The sequence below is a fragment of the Temnothorax americanus genome, unplaced genomic scaffold (assembly GCF_048541705.1).
Source record: "Temnothorax americanus isolate GAGA-0224 unplaced genomic scaffold, ASM4854170v1 Scaffold35, whole genome shotgun sequence".
NCBI classification, from domain to species: domain Eukaryota; kingdom Metazoa; phylum Arthropoda; class Insecta; order Hymenoptera; family Formicidae; genus Temnothorax; species Temnothorax americanus.
In genome coordinates, this window is record NW_027509496.1 from 912,752 (window position 1) to 935,607 (window position 22,856).

Sequence of the window (22,856 nt, forward strand, 5' to 3'; positions counted from 1 at the left end):
TCCGATCCTCTAGCGATTCTCATAATCGCGTCACGCGCACTCCGGGCTCAGCGCTGGGCCGTTCCGGCGAATCGCCTGGCGAGTGCAATTGATATCTCGAGCCAATTGCGACTCGCGCGCTTTCTCAAACAACTGGTGAAGCCGCCAAGGTGATAACTGCATTAGAAATTACCAACGATAATTATGAAGTCGCCTGGTGTTCACTAAAGCAAAGATTCGAGAATAAAAAGTTGCTCACACATCATCTTATTCAAACATTGATCGACTTGCCATCCATTACTAAAGAGTCATATGTTGATCTCAGACAATTAGCAGATAACATTTCACAAATTACTCAAAACCTTGCGAAGTTAGGTCAGTTTATCGAGCATTTTGCCATATGGGTCATTCATATTATGCTATCTAAAATTGATAGAGGATCTCGTAGGGAATGGGAATTCAAGAGATCCGATATGGAAAAATTTCCAAATTTAGATGATTTTACAAATTTTCTTATTAGCCGTAGTGCGTATTTAGAAGCGGTATCAAGAGCAAGTTCCACCGATACTCGCAACAATACTAAAACTGCTCAAAATCAAAATAAAGGCACTTCGCGCTCATATGTTGCTTCGGATAATTCCTCCTGCTTTATATGCTCAAAGAATCATAAAGTTCATGAATGTGGTTCATTTCTTAATATATCGGTTAGTGATAGAAATGCTGAAGTTAAAAAGAAACATAAGTGTCTAAAGCAATATCATGGCAAAGGTTGTAAAACTTCCAATTGTCAATTGTGTAAAGATTATCACAACACGCTCTAACCATCCACAGGTCTAAGTCTTTGTCAGCAGAAACGAACGATAAAGAGATAAAAGCATCACCTGGTGAAACTTCATCAAAGGCCGTCAATTCCAACGAAAGGCAACAATCTACAGTCGCTTTAAGTGCAGATTCAACAGCTGTCTCGCTAAATCACTGTACTATTGAGAGACCTCTTCAAGTTCTTTTTTCTACAGCCGTTCTGCTCATTCAAGATTCTTACGGAGCATTGCATAAGTGTCGAGCCCTCCTTGATAGCGGGTCGCAATGAAATTTTATCACGCGGCAATTAAGTAATAAATTAAAACTACGATGCGAAACTATTAACAGAACCATCTTAGGCATAAGCGACACACTCATAAGTGCCGTCCAACAAGTCGATGCTATAATAAAATCGCGTACAAACGCATATCACACAAGCAAGGCTTCTTTTTCTAATCATTGATAAAATAACTGATCGCTTTCCTACATCTAAAATAAATAAGAGCAGCTTAAGTTTTCCACGAAACTTAAAATTAGCAAATCTGAATTATAATATTCCCGGAGACATAGATTTGTTGTTAGGAGCATCTGTTTTTTGGGAGCTTTTAGAAAGCAAGCAAATCAAATCATCAAGGAAAGCTCCTATACTTCAAGAAACCTCCTTGGGCTGGATAATTTCGGGCAACGTGCACCAAAGTGGCACGCATCAACAACACAAGGCATATTGTGGAATCTCTACCAACGCAGAGATTCAACAGCAACTGGAAAAATGTTGGCATATGGAAGAAATAAAGCAGCCTAAGCATTATTCTCAAGAAGAAATTCAGTGTGAAGAACACTTTCGCGCCACACATTCTAGGAACTCGGAAGGACGTTTCGTTATCCAATTACCACTGAAGAATGTTCAAGAATTAGGAGAATCCTATGAAATTGCCGTGAAGCGTCTTAAAACACTGGAACGTAAGTTAGAAAAGCAGCCCGCCTTAAAACAGCAATACCATGAGTTCATGCGCGAATATCTCGAATTGAACCACATGTCGGAAGTTCCAGTAGATAAAATAAATGACAAACCTGTCTATTACATTCCGCATTATGCAGTACTAAAAGAGGACAGCACAACTACAAAATTAAGAGTAGTTCTCGACGCTTCATGCAAAACAACTTCTGGCCAATCACTTAATGACTTTCTCCAGACAGGTCCAAACTTGCAAGATGACTTATCCGACATAATTATACGACTGCGTCAGCACGAGTATGCATTGGCAGCAGACATTATTAAAATGTATCGCCAAGTCGAGATGACGGATAAGCATCGTAAATATCAACGCATTGTGTGGAGATGGTCACCTAACGGACCAATTCTTATAATACAGCTGAATACAGTCACGTACGGCATGACAAGTTCATCATTCGAAGCTATTAGAAGTATGCAAGAGACAGCGCATCAAGCCAAAAGGCACTACCTTCGGGCGTGCGAAGTAATAATCAAAAATTTTTACGTAGACGACCTATTAACGGGAGCCGATTCAATTGAGGAGCTGAAAAAATTGAAACATAATATTGTTAATGTATTGTCCTGCGCAAAATTTGAACTCAGCAAGTGGAAATCCAATATTGCAAAGATAAACGAATCAGACAACAATGAAGTTGCAGTTAGGATCGGAGAAACAACAAAAATCCTAGGCCTATGGTGGAACACAAATACGGACACATTTCACTATCGCGTCAAGGAAGGAAATGATAAGGAAAGGATTACGAAACGCAATATATTGTCAAGAATAGCCGCTATTTACGACCCCCTCGGATGGATGGGCCCTTTAGTAGTTCGCGCTAAAATAATATTGCAGCGTCTTTGACAGATGAACAAGGATTGGGATGAAAACATTACGGGAGAGACATGCGCAATGTGGATCTCATGGAAGGCGCAAATCACGCTAATTGAAGATATTTCCATTCCACGAAAAGTTCTATGTCATAATTCTATAAGGATAGAACTCCATGGCTTTTGTGACGCCTCCGAGGCTGCATACGGCGCTTGCATATATTTGCGCAGTGTCAATTCCGAAGGAAGATATTTAGTCAAGCTTTTATGTGCTAAATCACGAATAGCCCCCCTAAAGAAAATAACCTTGCCAAGGCTAGAATTATGTGCGGCCGTATTACTGGTTCACCTAGGCGAAAAGGTGTCTCAAGCACTAACTATTCAGCTGCAGGATACATGTTATTGGAGTGATTCTAAAATAGTCTTGTCATGGATATCTAGCGAAGCAAACAAATGGCACACATTTGTGGCCAATAGAGTAGCCGAAATAAATCGCATCACGAACGGCGCTCCATGGTATCATATCAAATCCAAGGACAATCCAGCCGATCCATTATCGCGAGTCTCACTAATCAGACTAAAGCGCGTCATTGTCTACTGTTTGCGTTTCAAAGATAATGCATCCTACCACGCAAAGCAAACTAACGAGCCCTTAACGCTTCAAGAAATGGATAAGGCATTAACTTTAGCAATAAAAATCTGTCAAGCCACCGAGTTGCATCAAGAGCTACGTGATCTTTGTAATAAAAAACAATTAGATTCCAAAAGTAAGATATTAACCTTGCATCCTTTCCTTGATTCAGATGGTGTCATTCGCGTGGGGGGAAGGTTACGACATGCACCAATAGAATACTCCAGAAAATATCCAATTATATTGCTTACCAAACATCACCTTACGGAATTAATAATTAGAGACACGCACTACAGGAATTTACACGCTGGGCTCCAAGCGATATTAGCAGCTGTCCGCAATAACTATTGGCCCATATCAGGCAAAAATGCAATTCTCCGCGTTTTGAGAAAGTGCATAGTTTGTTTTCGTGTAAAACCCATAACAGCTACACAACTAATGGGTAGTTTACCTGCTTGTCGAGTCACACTGGCACGAGCATTTATTAACACGGGTGTAGATTATGCCGGGCCATTTAACATAAAAATATCACAAAATAAAACGGGTAAAGCTTATTTATCCATCTTTGTCTGTTTGTCCACAAAGGCCGTACACTTCGAAGTGGTATCAGATTTATAACCGTTACCTCATTTCTAAATGCAATAAAGCGATTTATCGCCAGAAGAGGTAAATGTCTTAACTTATACTCAGACAATAGCACTACCTTTGTAGGTGCTAACAATTAACTAGCAGAATTGAAACAATTTCTTGTCAAAGACGCAACTCAAAGTCAGATACAATATTATCTAACAGAGCAGTTTATTAATTGGAAGTTTATCCCTCCGTACTCTCCGCATGTGGGTGGATTGTGGGAAGCGGCAGTTAAATCTGCTAAGACACACATGAAAAAGATTATCGGACAGACTATATTAAGTTTCGAAAAGCTTTATACTATTCTTACACAAATAAAAGCATGTTTAAATCAAGGCCGCTCACGCCAATGTCCAACGATCCTACGGATCTACAACCGTTAACCTCCGGGCATTTTATCATAGGTGAAGCGCTCACTGCAAATCCAGATTACGATCTTAGTGAAGTACCTATAAATCGTCTAACGCGTTACCAATTAATCACACAAATGAGACAGGATTTTTGGTCCAGATGGTCGCAGGAGTACATATCTCAGTTGCAACAACGATTTAAATGGAAACAGCCAGAAGACACAAACATAAAACCAGGTACCATGGTGTTGATAAAAAACGAGAATACTCCTCCGATGATCTGGCCATTAGGTCTAATTACAGAGACGCACCCGGGAGCGGACGGGATAATACGCGTAGTTACTATAAAAACTAGTCATGGTCTAATCAAGCGAGCGATATCCAAAGTATGTATCCTTCTAATTGATGATAATATGTGCAAACATAATTTAAGTTTAGTTATAAGATATGTTTTGATTTACTAATTTTGACAATGTAATCATCTAATAATTACACTGCAAGGCTGCGTCGCAAGCGTGCGTACAACCATTATTTATTATATGCTACAGTTTTTTATTTCCTTTATTTAAGATTATATGGCAATTTTTTTTTTCCGTTCTGTTCTTTTATACATATATTGTTTAAGATTGCGGCCTCATGTAGCATTTACCGAATTTAATCTGCATGATTATAATAGTTTGCAAAACTAAGCTTTCCAAAAGAGGGCAGGATGTTTAGTCCCGAATTCAATATACGCGCCACGCGCCCTCTGCGATACTTTATGATTGCGCGACCATCTTTGTCAATATCGATATATATCGACATATATGCGATCGTTTATATCGAGGGCGTCGACTACCGCGTCTTCTTCTTGTGTCGTGTAACGATTGAGCCTCATGGCGGTTGAACGCAAATTACGTGTGCAATAAAGAAGTCGAGAAATACAAGCGTAGCACTTCTTCAACCCGAGCATAAGCCGACACCAGTAAACACGGGTCGCAACAGTCAGTCTGTCGCGCTGTGAAATGTCTCCCATTCGTCTTGCGTTAAATCTACTATGCAAACATTATCGGACAAGATAGTCTTTACGCAATGCGCCAATTTTTTGAAATCCTCGGCGAACCACGCGACGCAATCATTATCGTGACGAAATCAATACGCTGATAACGTTTCATCATACGAGCACTGTAGTATCCTATACTAAATACCCGATGATGTTGATAGGCGTATGACGCGTGTTCCGTCTCCTGTTGTGCCTTCCTCAGTGCACGCACTCCAAGTCGGCGTATACGAAATATGGAAGTCGCTCTTTTCTGCTGTGATTCTTGAAGCTAAGCCACTTGTCGTCCTCGCTCGGTAGTCGGATGGCAGAACAGATGCCGCGAAACATGTTTCAACAGGTTCGATGCGTCATCGATAAAACATGCTCCTACACGTTTGCTATCGAGTTAGTCTTACCAGTCTTATACGCCGCCTAGCGGCGTTGTTGCGAACGTACCCCGTGGCACGACTGCGGACCGCCACGCGGACCCCGCGGCGCGACCACGGACCCCCACGCGGACCCCGTGGCGCAAACGCGGGCCGCCACGCGGAACCCCCCACGCTTTACTTGTGCACGTGAGTCATACACGTGAGTCATCCCGGTAATATCATCGTGAGTTATACACGTGGTATGTCAAGGTCACTCCGCCCCTTTTCCCCGCGTAATCCGATACCCCCTGCATTCCAATGCCCTTGAATACCCTTGTAATCTGATACCCCCCCTCCCCCGCTTACCCCCGCGTTATCCGATACCCCCTTCCCTTGCTCCGCTCACCCCCCCCGCGTTATCCGATACCTCCTCCCCTCCCTCACCCCCCTCGGAGCTCCCGGGTTAAAATCGGCCTAGTATAACTATTTTCTTACGGTCTTACGATTACAACTAAAACATTGTTACGTGCAATGGCCTTGATACCATGATATAGCTAAATATAACTAAGGTTTCCATTATTTGTATAATTACTTAAAGCAAGTTAAAAATTGATATGTAACAAAGGCTCATAAGATTAATAATCAATCGAAGAAAAGGAGCGTCATAAATTCATTAAAGTTTGTATTAAGCATAATTTGATTCCTCCGCATCTTAGATTTCTTTCGGTTACGTCTGTACATTTATATACCAGGATAATTATAGAAACAGATTAAAAAGGTCTAACCTTTTACATATCAAACGGGTCAAGCGTTTAGAGTTGCGAGACGCTTATAAACATTCGTACTAACTACCTGTCAATTGTTCCTGGTTAATTAACTTCCAAATTATAACTGTTACAGTATGTCCACCCCGAACTCAACAGTTTCACTATTGCGTTAATTTTAGTTGCATCATGTTTATTGTAATATTCGTTGCATTTTACTTTCTCCGATTTTGACTTAAGTTTCTTTGTAATATTTGTTACGTCTAATTACCGATTTAACTTAAGTTTCTGCGACATTGAAGATGGTCCGATAAAGGTCCGGAATGTTTGTTATTATTTGAATTAATACAGAACTTTTAACACTAACACCTTGTTACGACTCGACGCTTCTTTTCTTCGATTGATTAAAAATTGATACTTATTAAACAACCAATTGTTTGTCTCTAAAGGTCATTAAATTTTGTTATGTTACAATGTCATTTTGTATTCAATCATTTAAATGTAATAATATCATTGAAATAGAGTAAAAGAAAAAAAGTATTAAGAATATGGATTGTTTACTTCTGAAATATTAAAAATATAAAAGTTTATGTTTTCGTTAAAATGCGTTTTTTTCTATTTTTAGAATTTTTAATTTATGCTTAGAAATTACAAAAATTGCAAAAATCACAGAAATAGTATAACTGATTGATGGTATAAATTCATATTTGTTCTATTAATCTCAAATAGAAGAATGTACATTTTTCGTAAAAGGACACGGCATTGGACGACGATTATATATTCTGCCAGAATATCGTACAGAAGGCATACATTTTTCATTAAAAGCATGGGAACCCGACCAGCCGGATTCCATAACGTTTGTGTTCACTGCCGATGACGGATTAAAATCTCGTTACATTCTTAAGATTGGAGCTTTAGATAATGAAAAAGTACTTCTTTATTATCAATCGGAAGAAAAGGGTAATTTAAACTTATGTTGTAAGAATGAAAAATTTTTTAAAATTAATTTATCTTCTTTTCTTTTTCTCTCTCTCTCTTTCTTAATCATTTATTAGACATAATTTTGGTGAAGAAGAAAACATTACCGCATTTATTATATCTTGGCAAGTGGAGTAGCTTTGTTATTCGCATACCCCGAGGACATGTTCTCCTTTATTATGAAGGAGCATCAAATCCGCTATTCGAATGGAAACATCCTGAACCAGACAAAGCATTCTTACCAATCTATTACTACTATAATAGTGAGAAAGGACACGCAATAGGAGTTGCTTTCGATTGTGCTTCAAGTATATTTTGTTATCCAAAATAAAAACTTTTAATTACTTTTAAAATCTTTTTTCGTTATTTTTTGTTCAATTATTATGCAGGATGCCATATAGAGAATACACAAACCGATCGCTATACTAGAATATTACCATTATCGACGTGGTCCAAAGAAGAAATAGTTAGACCTAATAAACTAATGTTGATGATCCGTGCTAAAGGTGTCATTCTAATACCATTACTTTTAATGCCTGCCACACCAGGGTGAGTTAAAATATTTATTTCACAAATCTATTATTCTTATTTATAACGTATTATATTTTACAGATTTTATGTGCTTACACTAGGCGAACGAGGTCAATGGATATATTTTCTAAAGAATACATATCCTAGAGTAAGAGTTTATCACAAACAGAAAGCACCTAAGTTTATATTTAATACGAATTTCTGGACAAATATTACTATAAAGTAATCTAATTGAGTATACATTTATATTTCATTGAATATAATTTAAATGTGTAACTGAAATAATTTATGGTTTTCTACGATTTCACCGAGAAGATGGTCTGAAAATACAATCCAAGTATTTTGCAATGAAACAAACGTCTTTTATTATGTGCATCGTCAACCGTTCATCTTTTATTTCTTCTCGCTCGCCGTGGATCCGAAAGGTTGGGCCACTTGGAGTGCGAATTGTATACCATCAGGTATTAACCAAAAGAGAGTATGAAAAAGATTGAATTTTAGAAATAAACCCTCTAGCAAAAAGCTTTATTCTAAATAATATTTATAGATCTAATGATGTTTATACATTAATATTATTTATTTATTAATGATTCTTATTAATAGTTATTTATTATAAAGTACAAAAAGCAATAATCACTATTACATCGTGCTCTAACTGTTTATCTTGTATCTTATTGTTCAGTCATCTAATTGTGTACAGATATAGATGGACCTCCTTTAGATGGCGGATGGTCAGAATGGGGACCATGGACGTGTAGTGCTAGTTGCAACGGTGGCATAGGAACTAGAAGACGATATTGTAATTCACCGGAGCCTAATGTACGGGGAGAACCTTGTATAGGACCCAGTAGCATGACAGGTCGTTGCAATACGATTCTTTGTGGCGACATAACTGACGGTATACCGACGCGGACCATTATTTACTTATAATACTAATATTTAATAGCGTTCTTATTTTTCTACAATTTAATGGAATATTTTGTTTTAAAATCCTATCTAAAAAAAAGGCATGTAAAGTCGATATTTGAATCTATCAAAGTTATTGTTGTCGCTTTTCCGCGATGCCGATTGGTTCTCTCGCTGCGCTTACTTCATGAGTAGCTGTCATCGTATATTTTGACAGTTGTGTGTAATGTTAAAGCTAAATAGCGCGCGCGAAGCGCGCGTTTGTGGTGTCTAGTATAAAAAAAAATTATTTTACTAAATTTTTCTGAACATGAAGGAATATACAGGATGTCCAATTATTTAGGGTAGGTAATCCAACAATGAACCGTGTAAATTTCAGAGACTTATATCTCTCTTAATTATTGAGTTGAAAATCTGTGTTTTTGCGTACAGTTCATGAATTTAGTTGGCTACATACTGCATAAGATGACTCATAAGTTAATTTTAAAGTTTAGCCACAATTTCAATTTTTTTAAAACAACGTCAAATAGTTTATTGTGTACACAATGAACCTAGACATTTTTTTACAATAAACCACATGTTTTATACTGTGAATTGTTAGTGCTATTTTAGTTTTACTATGTTTTAAAATGTTTATTTAGGAAAGAGATAGTTATAAGACATGATAAGTAAGGTTAGGATAGTATGACTTTAAATTAAAGCTAACTTAATTATGTTATGTTTTTATTATTTGAAACTCACAATTAAAATTATTATTTTTAATCAGAATTTTTCTCACTTAAATTATTATTTATTGTAGCAACTAATCAGTCTAATAAGACTTATAACACAGATATAACTATAGTAAAAAACAGAATGGTTCATTGTAAACTATATAACATTTTTTACGATAATCTTCAAAAAAAACGGTAAAATAATGCAACAAGAGAAAGTTGCTTACAAAATTATAAAGCCAAATATACACACAAAATTATAAAATAATGAAAAAAATGATAGATATAACAACAAAAACATGAAAAATACGTAAAACTTACAAAAAAAAACTTTGTAACCTAAAAAGCGCAAATTGTGGCCACAGACGGCCGTCTTTCACGCGATTTGCCGGCCAATTGGGGAGCCGAAGAAGAGTTCAAATGCGAGTCGTTACATGACAACAAGTACAATCTGGCAACATTACATTTATAAATGATCGCAATGGTTCATAGTGTACTACTGGTTCATTGTTGGACTACCTACCCTATATAAAATGCAAAAAAATTATGCAATTTGCAATATGCAACTACATGTTCTTTATAAAAAGCAAAAATGTATTTTCTTTATGTTAATTGATTTATCTTATTATTCTGTATATAAAAATGTCAGGTGCAGTTACCAAAAAATGAATAGTTTACGAGATATTTTATATTTTACGAGATATTTTATATTTTATGTCAAAATGTGCCAGAACAAAATATGAAATATCTTGTAAACTAGTAATTTTTTTTATAACTCTACCTTAATATTTTTATATATAGAATAATTGGAAGATTCATATTATGCAAAAAAATTATATAATTCTATTTGAAAAAATAGCGATCGAGGACCTTCATGTGATCTTAAAAAATCGATTTTTTTGAAAATTCGTTTTATCATTATTTATCTTTCTTGATATCTTATAACTTTTATTTAATATATATGTTTTTCCATATATATATATATATATATATATATATATATATATATGGATAAAACAAATGTCCGGACTGACTGACTGACTCATTGATGCCCAACCCCTAAACATATAATAGAAACATGAAATTCGGGGAGTATATTTCTTCCACGACGAAAGCACATTAAAAAGGAATTTTTAGAAATTTGACTCCCAAAGGGGTGAAAAGAAGTAAAATGTGTTTTTACGGATTTTGCTTGATGAGAGGCCTGAGAGCCTGATGAGATATTGACTTGGTTTTTGCTTACAAACATTACCCATACAAATGTTTGAAAACGTAATTCAAGATTTTAGATACCGTAGCGAAGCACTGGTATCAAGCTAGTCTTCCATATTTATCGATATTTGTCTAGAGCAATTAAAATGGGATTCCTTGTATATATGTAATTATATATTTTTTGTAATTATTTTTATACCATATAAGAGAAATGTTATATCTTGTGGACTCTACTATTTTTCTTTCCAATTTTCCTATCACTATTTTCTATTTTTTTTTTATATTTGTTTACGTGACTAAACAAGATCGAAAAATCAAGAGAAAACTTCCACAAACAGACAAGGCATATGCGATTGCATTTTTATAAACTTTGTTTGATCTACGACTATAAACCTGGCGATATGGCGCTGTAACCGTTATAAGCACATAACGGAAATTTCTATTTGTTTGAACCGACAATAAAGATATAAGACTATGCGTTGTCTGTTAATACAAAAACAGAGTCGCGAGATAAACCGGACCCAGAACTCTATAAAAAAAAAAATCGGCGATAATAAAAAAACAGATGAGTCACTGGAAGAAAACTTGAATCCCCAAAGTAGGACGGTAGAGGCCTTACAACGAGACTCGCCAATGGATAGACGAAAACTCAAATCTCGGGTAAAAAACACACAGAACAAAAAGCTTTAATAGACGTCCACTAGACGTCCATCATGGAGATTTAAAACCTTCATTAGACATCCATGTAACTTCTCATGGATGTCTAATGGACATCCATAGTTCCGCATTACCTCCATTTAATCTCTATTAGACGTATTGAATAGAATAGAATAATTACTTTATTTGCCCCAAAGGGGCCTTAAAGGGCGTTTTTGAGGAACGTATTCAAACCTTTACAAATAGCGTTTTGAAGGGACGTACCCAACCCTGTACATTTCTCGTGCTTCCAATCCCTGACGTCTCTGACCTCTTTTTCTCGCTCTCCCGCTCGCTCGCTCGCTCTCCTACGCCTCAATATGCTTATATCGCTTATTCGCTCTTATATCTAATATCTTATATTTAACTTGTTTCTAACTTATTTTTCTAAGGCTGGACTTCCGTTTCCTGTGCTTCTTTCCTTTCATATTTTTTCTCATACGTTTCACTCATACTGCTCTCTCATTCACCACCTTTCTTCTCCTCCCTCCTTCTTGTCTGATTTCCTCTATCGCTTTTATCCATTCCTCTCCCTCTCCCCCCTCTCCCAGTAACCTTCCCACCACTTTTTGCCACCCCTCTCCATCCCACTTCTCCCATCTCGTACACTCCTCCCATATATGTTCCCACGTTTCCTCATTCCTCTCACATATCCTACACCTTCTATTCTCCTCCTTTTTCCAATGTAGTCCTTCCCTGATTTCATTACCGAGTCTAAACCTCGCAACCCTACTCCACCTTGCTTCCTCCCAGTCCTTCTCTAAGTAGTCTGGAATCCCGTTCTTTCTTATATACCACCGGTTGTATTTCGAGTCTGCGATCCTTTCTATTATTTTTTTCTTTTGTTTCGCCTTCTCTCTGCTCTCCAAATTTTCAATTTCTAACTCTTCCTCCTCAACTCTCACCCCCAGCTCTTCCAGGTAACTCTTCCTTTCTTGCTCCCACCTTCCTATTATCTTCCTCTTCTTCTATCTCTCTTTCATTTCTTCTAGGCATTTCCTCGCTATTCCCCCTCCGTGGCCTCCTCTAGCTTTTTTTCAAACTTCCATGCTCTCTTGCTTGCTCTGCCTCTCATCTTCTCCCTTTCCACTTATTTCATCTCTTACCATATATCCGGGTGTCCTCCAATTTAGCCTAAATATCCATCTGATATATCTCTCATAAATACTTTTTACCTCCATCCTTTCCTTCTACCCCCACACTTCTGCCCCGTATCCCATCACTGTCCATATCAAAGTATCATACAACCAGATTCTTCTTCTCCAATCCTTTTTCCACATTCTTTTCCCTATCCCCCATACTTCCCTCATTACTCTCGCCGCCTTCCTTCTTCTCTCTCTAATGTGCGCTTTTTGTCCCCCATTTCCTTTCAGCGTATATCCAAAATATTTAAATTTCTTAACTTCCTCTAATTTCTTTCCATTCCATCTCCAGTCATACTTCCTCTTCCTTCCTCCTCCCTTTCTGAATCTCATTATTTTTTATTTCTCTATACTCAATATTAGTCCCTTCTTGTCCAAGTAACTCTCAAGTCTGCTTATCATCGATCTCATGTCCTGTTCTTCCTCTGCCATCAGTGCAATGTCATCCGCATACATTAACGTGTAAATCTTTTCCCCTCTCAGTTCACGCCTCCCCATCCTCCCTTCTTCATATAATCTTCTAAGTCCGCGATTAATAGGTTAAAGAGTATCGGGCTCAATGGGCACTCTTTCCTCACGCCCTTCGCCATCCAAAATGCGCCTCCACACTTTCTTCCTATTTTTACCCTACTCTTCGTTTCTCTCAATACCTCCTTAACCCTGTCTATTAAACCCTGCCTCACTCCTCTCTCTATCATCGCTCTAATTAATACTTCCTTGTCCACTGAGTCGAATGCCGCTTTCAAATCTATGAAAAATACTGTCATCTTTCCTTTCTCCTTACCCAATTGTCTGTTTACCAGATAGTTCAGAGCGAATATCTGATCCATCGTCCCCATTCCTTTTCTGAATCCTGCCTGATTATCTGGAATCAAATCCTTCGTTTCGACCTCCTTCCTTAATCTTTCCGCCAGTATCGCTGTGTATATCTTATACATTGATGACATTATTGTTATTCCTCTATAACCCTTCACCTCCCGCCCTTCTCCTTTTTTTATTATTGAAACTATTTCTCCTTCCTTTCATTGTTCCGACCAGTTTTCTCCTCTCCAAATTTTTTTACAAACTTTTCATATCTATTTCACCATCCTTTCTCCTCCAAATTTCCACGCCTTGTTTGGTATCCCATTATTTCCTATTGCCTTTCCTGTTTTTAACTTCTTTATTACGTTTCTTACCTCCTCCAGGTCTATCTCCTCTTCTTCTTGCCTGTTCCCTCCCCCTTCTTCTTTCACTACCCTATTCTCCATCCCACCCATTAGCTCCATGAAATACTCCTTCCATTTTTCCATCTTTATCTCTTCATTTATCCTCTTTCTTCTTTTTTTTACTCTGCCTATCAACTCCCATACCTTTCCTTCCGTTCTCGCTTCCCCTATTTTTTTATCATCCTTTTTTCTTCTCTTTCTTCTTTCTTTTACACATTTCTCTGTATTCCTTCCTCTCTTCTCTGGACCTTTCTACTTCTCCTCTTCCTTTCCTCCATTTTCTCAGCTTTTTCTCACTTCTTTTTTCCTCTCCTTACATTCTTTGTCCCACCATCTTTTTCCGTTCTTATTAACCCTTTTCTTTCCCTCATTTTCGTTCTCCTCTCTTACTTTTCTTATCCTTGATATTTTTATTTCTATCTCCTCTTGTAGTTCTTCGTTTCCTCCCTCTATCATTCCTAATCTCTTTTTAAATTGTGTTCTTCCTCCCTCGCTCCATATTCCTCTTTTTTTTATTCTCTCTCCCTCCCTCTTTCTCTGATTTCTCCCAAAATTACCTCTCACCCATATTGTTATTGGGTGATGATCTGAGTCCATTCTTTCTCCTACCTCTAGTCTTTCTACCCTTTCTCTAACCTCCAACTCCCCTATCACGTAATCTATAACTGTCTCGCCTCTCCCTCCTGTGTATGTAAATTCACCTTCCTCATCTCCTTTTACGCCTCCATTTAGTATCATCCAACCTCTTTCCTCTATGAATTCCAGTAGCTTCCTTCCGTCCCTATTTATTTTCTTGTCTTTCGATTTTCTCCCTCCATCTTCCATTCGTCTGTCGTCCTCCTCCTCCCAACCTCCTTCTTCACCCGTTCTTGCATTGAAATCCCCACCTATTATAGTCCTTACACCCCTCTACCCCTCTTCCATCATATCCTTCAGGCCTTCTAGCTTCCTGTCTATATCATTATTTACATAGAGTCCTATTATTCTCCATATTTCCTCTCCTATCCTTATCTTACATTCGATTTTTTTTTCTTCTTCCTCTGTCCTTCTTTTTTCCTTTATCTCTTCTATTCTCTTTCGTATTCCTAACAGCATACCCCCACTCGCTCTTCCTTTTTAGTTCTTCCTGGTCGCTATCTGCACTTTCCATCTGTATTCGCTTGGGATCTTCTCTTTCATCTTCTTCCACCCCCTTTCATCTAGCCATGTTTCCATCATTATCACTACGTCCCATTTCTTTATCCCTTCCCAGAACTCTTTATCCTTATTTGTTATGCCTGCCACATTCCAGAAAGCCACCTTCCACGTTTCCTCCTCTTTCCTGACTTTCCTTCTCTCTCTCTCTCTCTCTCTCTCTCTCTCTCTCTCTCTCTCTCTCTCTTTCTCTCCATTTTCCTTGTCTTCCTCTCCATCTCTTCCTTCTACGTTCTCTTCTTCATCCTCTTTTTTACCTTCTTTGTCCTCCTCATCTCTTTCTTCTATATTACCTCCATTCTTTACTTCTCTTAATCTTCCCCCTTTTCCTTCCACACATTTCCTTCCACACATTTCCTTCGTTGTCTCATAATATCTCTTCATCCTCCACCCATTTCCACCATTTTTTTTCTAATTGTATTTTTCCATATCCTACCCTTACTTTCTTACCATTTCCTCTTTCCTTCCATGTCAGATTATTATCTATTCCTATCCCTTTCTTTCTTAGTCTTCTTCTCTCCATCATGACCTTTCTTTTTTGTTCCAGTAACTGTAGACCTATTACCGCCATTCTTATACCTCCTTCTCTGCTATCCTCCATGACTTTTTTACAACTCACTTCCGTCTCTATTCCTATCTCCTTTAGAATTTTTTTTACCTTTTTTTTTATTTCATTTTTTTTTTGTTTCTCTTATAACTATGTTTTTTTCTTCTTTCTTCTCTCTCTTTCATCTCAACTTTTTTGTTTATTTTTTTTAGTTTTCTCTCTAATCTCTTTTCTCCTGCGTTTTCTTTTTTTCCTATTCCCTTCTCTTTCATTTCCGTTATCGTCTTCTCCATTTCTATTATTCTCTTTTCCATCTTTTTTTTCTCTTTCATCCATTTTTCTTCTCTCTCTTCCATTATTGTTTTTAAATCTTCTATCTCTTGTCTAATTTCCCTCCTTTGCTTCCTTGTTATCTTTAACATCTCCTTTATCCCCTGTCTCATCTCAGCTTTTATCTCCTTTTTTATCTCCTCTATCCAGCTTCTTTTGTCTCCTGTAATTTCCTTCTTTATTTTTTGCGGTGATCTCAGCATTTTTTTGCTCCTATTGAAGGCCCAGTTTTCGGATTCCCCGCTTTCTATCTTTTCTCTCTTTTTTTTCATTAATTCCATACTGCCTGTACTTCCTCTTCTCTCCTCTTCTCCTTTCTCCCGTTGTTCCCCCATTAATTCTATCAATCTTGCCGCTTTTCCTTCATCTTCCGTCATTTTCCCTTAGCTATATCTATCTGGCCTGCTATGAGTTTCCCTTCTATGTCTATACCAACCTATGCCCCCACGCGTGTCGCCGCGACAGCGTGGCGTCGTGACGTCCCTGTCTATATGCTTTGCCCTCTTTTCTACTTTATTCTATGCCTACCTATCTGACCGTTGTTCTTCCGCCACTTTTCCTTTCCCGTATCTAATTCTTTTCTCTCCCTCTGACCTGTGCCCACTCACACACGTTCTCTCACTCCTCCACTTCTCTCTCTCACCCACTCACTGCCCTCTCACACACCTTCTCACACTTCTCTTTGTCCGATTTTCGTCCAGTCACTCACAAACGTGTCACTCACGAAAGCGCCGGAAACGGAAGTCCAATTAGACGTATTGATAGATATATATTTTAGACGTCATATAGATCAATCATAGATGTTTCATGGAGCTTTGATAGATAATCAAAATATGTTAACTAAACCTTTTATAAATTTTTTACGGATATGTGCCTTGTTTACCCTTATGGCAAAATACATTTAACTTTTGGTGTTAACCGTAAAAAAAAACACCAAAAAAACTTTTAAAGTTAAGTGTGATTTCGGACCGCCAATATAAGGTTAACCTTCAAATGATGTTAACCTTCAAATAATGGTTAATCCTTCAATTAATAGTTAATTTAATCCTTAATAATGATGGTATAAACCCTAAAAACCCTCAAATGAAAGTAATACTCAAAAAAAGTGTGTAAACCCCATATTTAAATATTCTCACTTTGCTTTCAATAATCTCCCAGAGAGCACAAAATAACTTTAAAATATTTTTGAAATATTTAATAAAAAAGATTAAAATATTTTTAAAATATTCATTAAAAAATTAAAATATTTTAAAAACATTTTGTAAATATTTTAAAGGGATCCTATAGTGGCAGTAATTATCGACATTTTTTATTGGAAGATACACATCACACACACACACACACAATTAGAAATCATGTATAAGCCCGGGAAAAAAGAATTAGATCTACCAAGATATGACCAGATCTGGTTCATCAGATCTGGCTAGATATAATTTGATGCAAATTGTCTCATCTGGCCAGATCTGAACAGATATAATTAGATCTGACCAGATATAATTTGATCTGTCGAAATATAATTATTTACCAAATATATTTAGATCTGCTCAGATATAATTAAAAATTATGAAGAAATGTAAAATGCTATAAAACCATAAATGTATCGATCCATTTCAAAATTGTGTGCCACTTTATTATAATCGTGGACTCCGATGCACCTGATATAAGTTGTACCGTAGCGTACACTTGATTTATATACCGTTCTTATAACATCGTTTGTCATATTTTAAATACGAGAAACGAATCTCATTGAATGCCGTCTATCGGATGATCCGACATTTGCATGTATATATATAACCAATAAATAATTTTTATTAATTAAAGTAAAAAAATGTATAGTCTCTAATCTCACACAGAACTTAATATTTAATAGATATATCTATTAAATATCCCCAATTTATATCCATGATATCCACGAGATCTAATAGATATCCATTAACTATCCAGTGGATATTTATATAAATAACTACTGCACGTCTCGTGGATATTGATTAGATATCTGCGTAGATTTGGTATTCACCAAATGTCTTATATACGTCCAGTAGATATAAAATGGATATAAATATGATTATCCATATATACACACACATATATATATATATGTGCATATATATATATATATATATATATATATATGCATAGTGTGTGGTGATGTTCTTTTTTGCGGGTATGCATTATCGGCGGAAGCAAATTGAGAACATTTAAATATGGGGTTTATCTTCTTTGGGTGTTACTCTTATTTGAGGGTTCATATTTTTAGGGTTTATACCGTCATTTTTAAGGATTAACCATTAATTGAAGGTTAACCATTGGTTGGGATTGCAAAGATAACTCGTTTGTTTTAAGAATATACGTTTTTACTCAGAGAGATTACACACGACACTGCGGACATCGCCGCCGTTGGTCTTAACAAAAAAAAACGATCGCCCGCGCTACGCTCGCGCCTATCACGTAAAAAATGTATCGTCCGGTAGGAGCGCTTCTATCCCTAGTATCGCGGGTTTTACAAAAATATATTATACATTACGGTGTGTTTTCATGAAACTAATAAAGGAAATAAATGCTCGATGGAAGCTCTAACATACCGCCCACCAAGATTAATCTACTGATCTTCCTTGTATACTGTATCGCTTACAGGTAGTTTACAGAGTTTAGTTATCGAGCGTTTAGAGATACCAGTGACCGTGCGTACGCTCGCGACCCGCACTAAGTTGTCCTTACCAGTATGAATCTCGACCACGCGACCAATTTTCCACCTCAAGGGAGGGAGGTTTTCTTCCTTTAACAATACCAGATCATTGACTTTCAAGTTTTCCTGTCGCGTTTTCCATTTAACACGACTTTGAAGATTTGCCACATACTCGGCCGCCCACCGTTTCCAAAAGTCCTGGACAGAACGCTGGATCAACTCCCATCTGTCTAGATGATTGATTTTAACATCCGTTAAGTCGTCTTCGGGAAGGCTGTTCAAGGGTCCTCCAACGAGGAAATGTCCTGGCGTCAAGGGTTGCAAATCAGACGGGTCTGATGACAAAGGCGATAGCGGCCTCGAATTCAAACACGCCTCAATTTGTGCTAGTGTTGTAGTCAGTTCTTCAAAGGTAAATAATGTATTACCCATCACTCGCTTTAAATGGTATTTGCAAGACTTTACTCCGGCTTCCCATAAGCCGCCTAGATGAGGTGAATATGGAGGAATAAAGCACCATTTAATGCCCTTTTCTTGTAAAGCGTCGCCGACGGATCCCTTTATTGAAGTCTGAATAAAGGTATAGAGTTCCTCCAATTCTCGTTTAGCACCCACGAAATTCGTAGCGTTGTCACTGCAAATTTTGCTGGGCAATCCTCGTCGCCCGATGAATCTGCGTAAAGCTGCCAAAAACGCTGCAGTTGATAGCTCGCTTGTTGCCTCTAGATGAATAGTCTTTGTGGAAAAACATATAAATAAGGCCACGTAGGATTTACATGTCTTCCGACCACGTCCCTTGTTGACAAGCGTGATGATTGGACCAGCAAAATCAATACCGGTGATGGAGAATGCTCGGGAAGGTTTGATTCTGTCACCAGGTAAAGATCCCATCGCTTGAGTTAGCCCCTTTGGATTATTTCTGACGCACCAGACGCACGAACGGCAGACTTGACGTACCAAATTTCTTGCGTTTAATGGCCAATATTGCTGACGTATTGATGCCAATAATAATTGCTGACTAGCATGTAGCAAAGTACGATGCTTTCTCTCGATTAGCAACCGTGTGATTTTGCATTGCGCAGGAAGCAAAATCGGATGTTTCCTTTGGAAGCTCCAAGGAGTCTCTTGAAGGCGACCGCCTACTCTGATGAGGCCGTCTTCATCCTGGAAGGTTTGCAGTTGTTGCAGTTGACTCGATCGATGCAGTTCACGTTTATCTTGAAGACTTTTCAAATCCTCTTGGAAATAGATGCGTTGAGAATATTTGATTATCTCACGTCTGGCTATGTTCAACTCTCTTAGAGTTAATCTGGTTAGGATTCTATCCTTGCGCTTCTTGCGGCAATTAAATATGAACCTGAAGCAGTAAGCAAGTGATCGCTCAATTTTCGTCAATGTCGAACAATTCCTGACGAGTTTGTGGATGACATGGGTCTGCCACGTCTGCCACGGGTGATTCATGTGTATGCAGATGGCAAGACTTTTTTTGGACTCCTTTTCGGCGTTATAGAGTTCTTCTTTGGTAAGCTTTCGGTTACGCTCTTCGTCTCCGTCCAGTTGATGTGTATCAGATAGCCATTTTGGACCGTTCCACCACAAGTAGTTGTCCTTGAGTTGTGCAGGAGTAGCTCCTCGCGATATTAGATCTGCGGGGTTCTCCGCACCCTTGACGTGTTTCCAATTGGTCGCGGGTAAAATCTCGATGATTTTATTCACGCGATTATATACGAAAGGCTCCCAACTATGCTATGTGCTATGTCGCCACAAAGCCAGTACAGCACGACCCACGTTCGCGCGAGTATTTCGTCAATTTTTATGCGAATCGCTCGTTTTACACTCGCTATTAATTTCGCTAACAACAATGCGCTGCATAATTCTAACCTAGATATCGTTTGCTTTTTTAAGGGGGTGACTTTAGCTTTTCGTACACCTGCGATCAATCCATTGCTTGACCCAGAAGGTCTTTTTGTTGTTTCAACGGCACTATAGCTCAAGTTCAAGCCATAGCCTCCTGAAGTTCGGCCTGTATAAAATCCGAGGCCTCCCTTCTGCTTTCTTAGAGATACACTCTCGGCGGGTTGCCATTAACCCTTCCGAGAGGTGGCGATCAAATAAAAAACGCGGACAATTTTCGGTCGGATTTGAATTCGGATCTTCAGCTCGTTAGAGCAGCGCATATCTTTCTGCGCCATGATCGCCCTTTTCCTTTTTAAAATAATGCTAGTCACTATAGCAGCCGCAAGTTTTTTCGTTTACGCGACATTATGATGTCACCACTCTCAGACATCAACTAAAAAAATACGTAAGTGGATACGGTTTTGAGAGAACTCTCCGAAAAAATATTCTTTGGATTCTCGCGAGATGCTCGCGAAAATACAATGTCAGAAAAATTACTCTCAAATGGACAGTGTCAGAATAACTCTCGAGAGATATTCTCGAGAGTTTTAAGGCGCGTGTCCACCTGCGAGTAAAACTCTCCAAAGTAGCTCTCGAGTTATTCTGACACTGTCCATTTGAGAGTAATTTTTCTAACATTATACTCTTGCGAGCATCTAGTGAGAATCCAGAGAATATTCTTTCGGACAGTTCTCTCAAAACTGTGTCCACTTACGTACTTTTTTAGTCGATCTCTGAGAGTGGTGACATTATAATGTCTCGTAAACGAAGAGACTTGCGGCTACTATAGTGGCTAGCATTATTTTAAAAAGAAAAAGGATGTTAAATAACAACAAAAAGACCTTCTGGGTCAAGCAATGGATTGATCGCAGGTGTCGGATTTGCTCTAAATTAGAGAGCTTAAGATTGAAGATTCCCAACAATTAAAAGTTTCTACAGACTTACAAATTGTGAAGTGAAATACATAGTGCGATATTATTATTTAGTTTTCTGTTTGCGAAATATCTTGATGTTAGATGTAAATATTAAATAATTTTTTTTTTTTAATGTACTTAATTTGCGATGTAAAAATGTATTTAATTTCAACGCTGTAACTAAAACGTGCAAAGTATGTAAAACTAGGGTGTTACTAATTATTGACCATGTAATAAGAGAATGTATTAAAAATATTCTTATCTAATTCTTTAAATTATGAATTTTTCGCACTTTATTCGCAAAACATAAAAATTAAAAAAACTTTTATTTCTGTCACAGTAGTATTCTACAATGGTTCATAATTTCCGCATTATTCAATAAGTTCCTTTGTGTCATCATGTAGCTCTCAAAATACGAACAGCGTTCGAGCTTGGCGAGCTGATCTCCGAGAGTAAAATAACGTCGTGTCGATTTGCGAGTAGGTCTTTAAAAGTTCGCTCGCCGAGAGCTGCGATTCATTCTCCGTTATAGGTACTCTTTAGGAATATGTCCATTTGCGAGAATCAATCTCGAGAGCTACTCTCGAGAGTTTTACTCGCAAGTGGACACGCACCATTATAGTTATTATAACATAAACAAAAGTTAAAGTAAGGCTTGTGGTAAACCTCGTAAATTTTGACATGCAAAATAATTAAATTTACTAAAATTAAATGTTTTTATTACACATAATTCAAGCTAAACTAAGTAATATTATCTAAGGCGTAAGACGTTACGCCAATTAATGCCTATGCAATACGTGTGCTACCTACTGTTACTACGTTTACGCGAGCGCGTTACTTCTGTAGTAACTTACGATAATTCACTCGTTTACGCGGAGTAAATTATTGTAAGTTACTACAAAATCCCGTTTACGCGAAGGAATTATCGTAAGTTTAGTATGGGCTGGCTCTAATACTTTTTCGTCGCAGTGTATAACATCTGTCGCTCGACGTTCGCCGCGCCGCGCCGCGCTCCGCTCGCCGCTCGTCTCTCGACCCCCACCGCTCGCCGCGCGCCGGGCACCGTGCCAGCCCAGCCAGCCACCGAGGCCCGCCTCTATCGCTCCTTGTGCGCGCATTCGCTCAGACGTTTTAATTAATAACTTGTTAACTATTGCGAATTTTGCAAAATGGTATACGACTTTTCTCTTCAGTTTGACCCAATCTACCCCAGTCATTCGGCTGGATACTTTTATTTCTGACACCCTGTATAATGTGCTCTATTGTAAAAATAGCACTTACCTGAATTCAAAGAAGCGGTTAGAGACGCTGTCTTTTGATTTGCAGCACCCTTATTTAAGGAATGCGGTTTCGAAAATGTCGCAGAGGATCCCTTGCCGCGCTGCTCATTTTCCTTTTGTTTCTCGTTTTTATCGATTGAGCGTGACTCGATACGCTCTAGAGTTTGGCATCTTTTTCTCAAAAATTCCAACATGTCAGCTAATTTCACGCCTTCATTCGACTCTATTTTTTCCTCCCATGCTCGAAGAGTTTCTAC

At 37.9% G+C, this 22,856-nt stretch overlaps 1 protein-coding gene across 1 annotated transcript in view; it reads left to right on the forward strand.

The window, feature by feature from the left end:
• Positions 1-7,897, forward strand: part of LOC143901608 (putative macrophage stimulating 1-like protein) — a 51,997-nt gene extending 44,100 nt beyond the window's left edge. Inside the window, exons 3-5 of the mRNA XM_077414033.1 lie at positions 7,096-7,326; positions 7,422-7,652; positions 7,734-7,897. Coding sequence (XP_077270159.1) covers positions 7,096-7,326; positions 7,422-7,652; positions 7,734-7,897 — 626 coding nt within the window. The remainder of the gene's footprint in view (positions 1-7,095; positions 7,327-7,421; positions 7,653-7,733) is intronic.
• Positions 7,898-22,856: the final 14,959 nt, after the last annotated feature.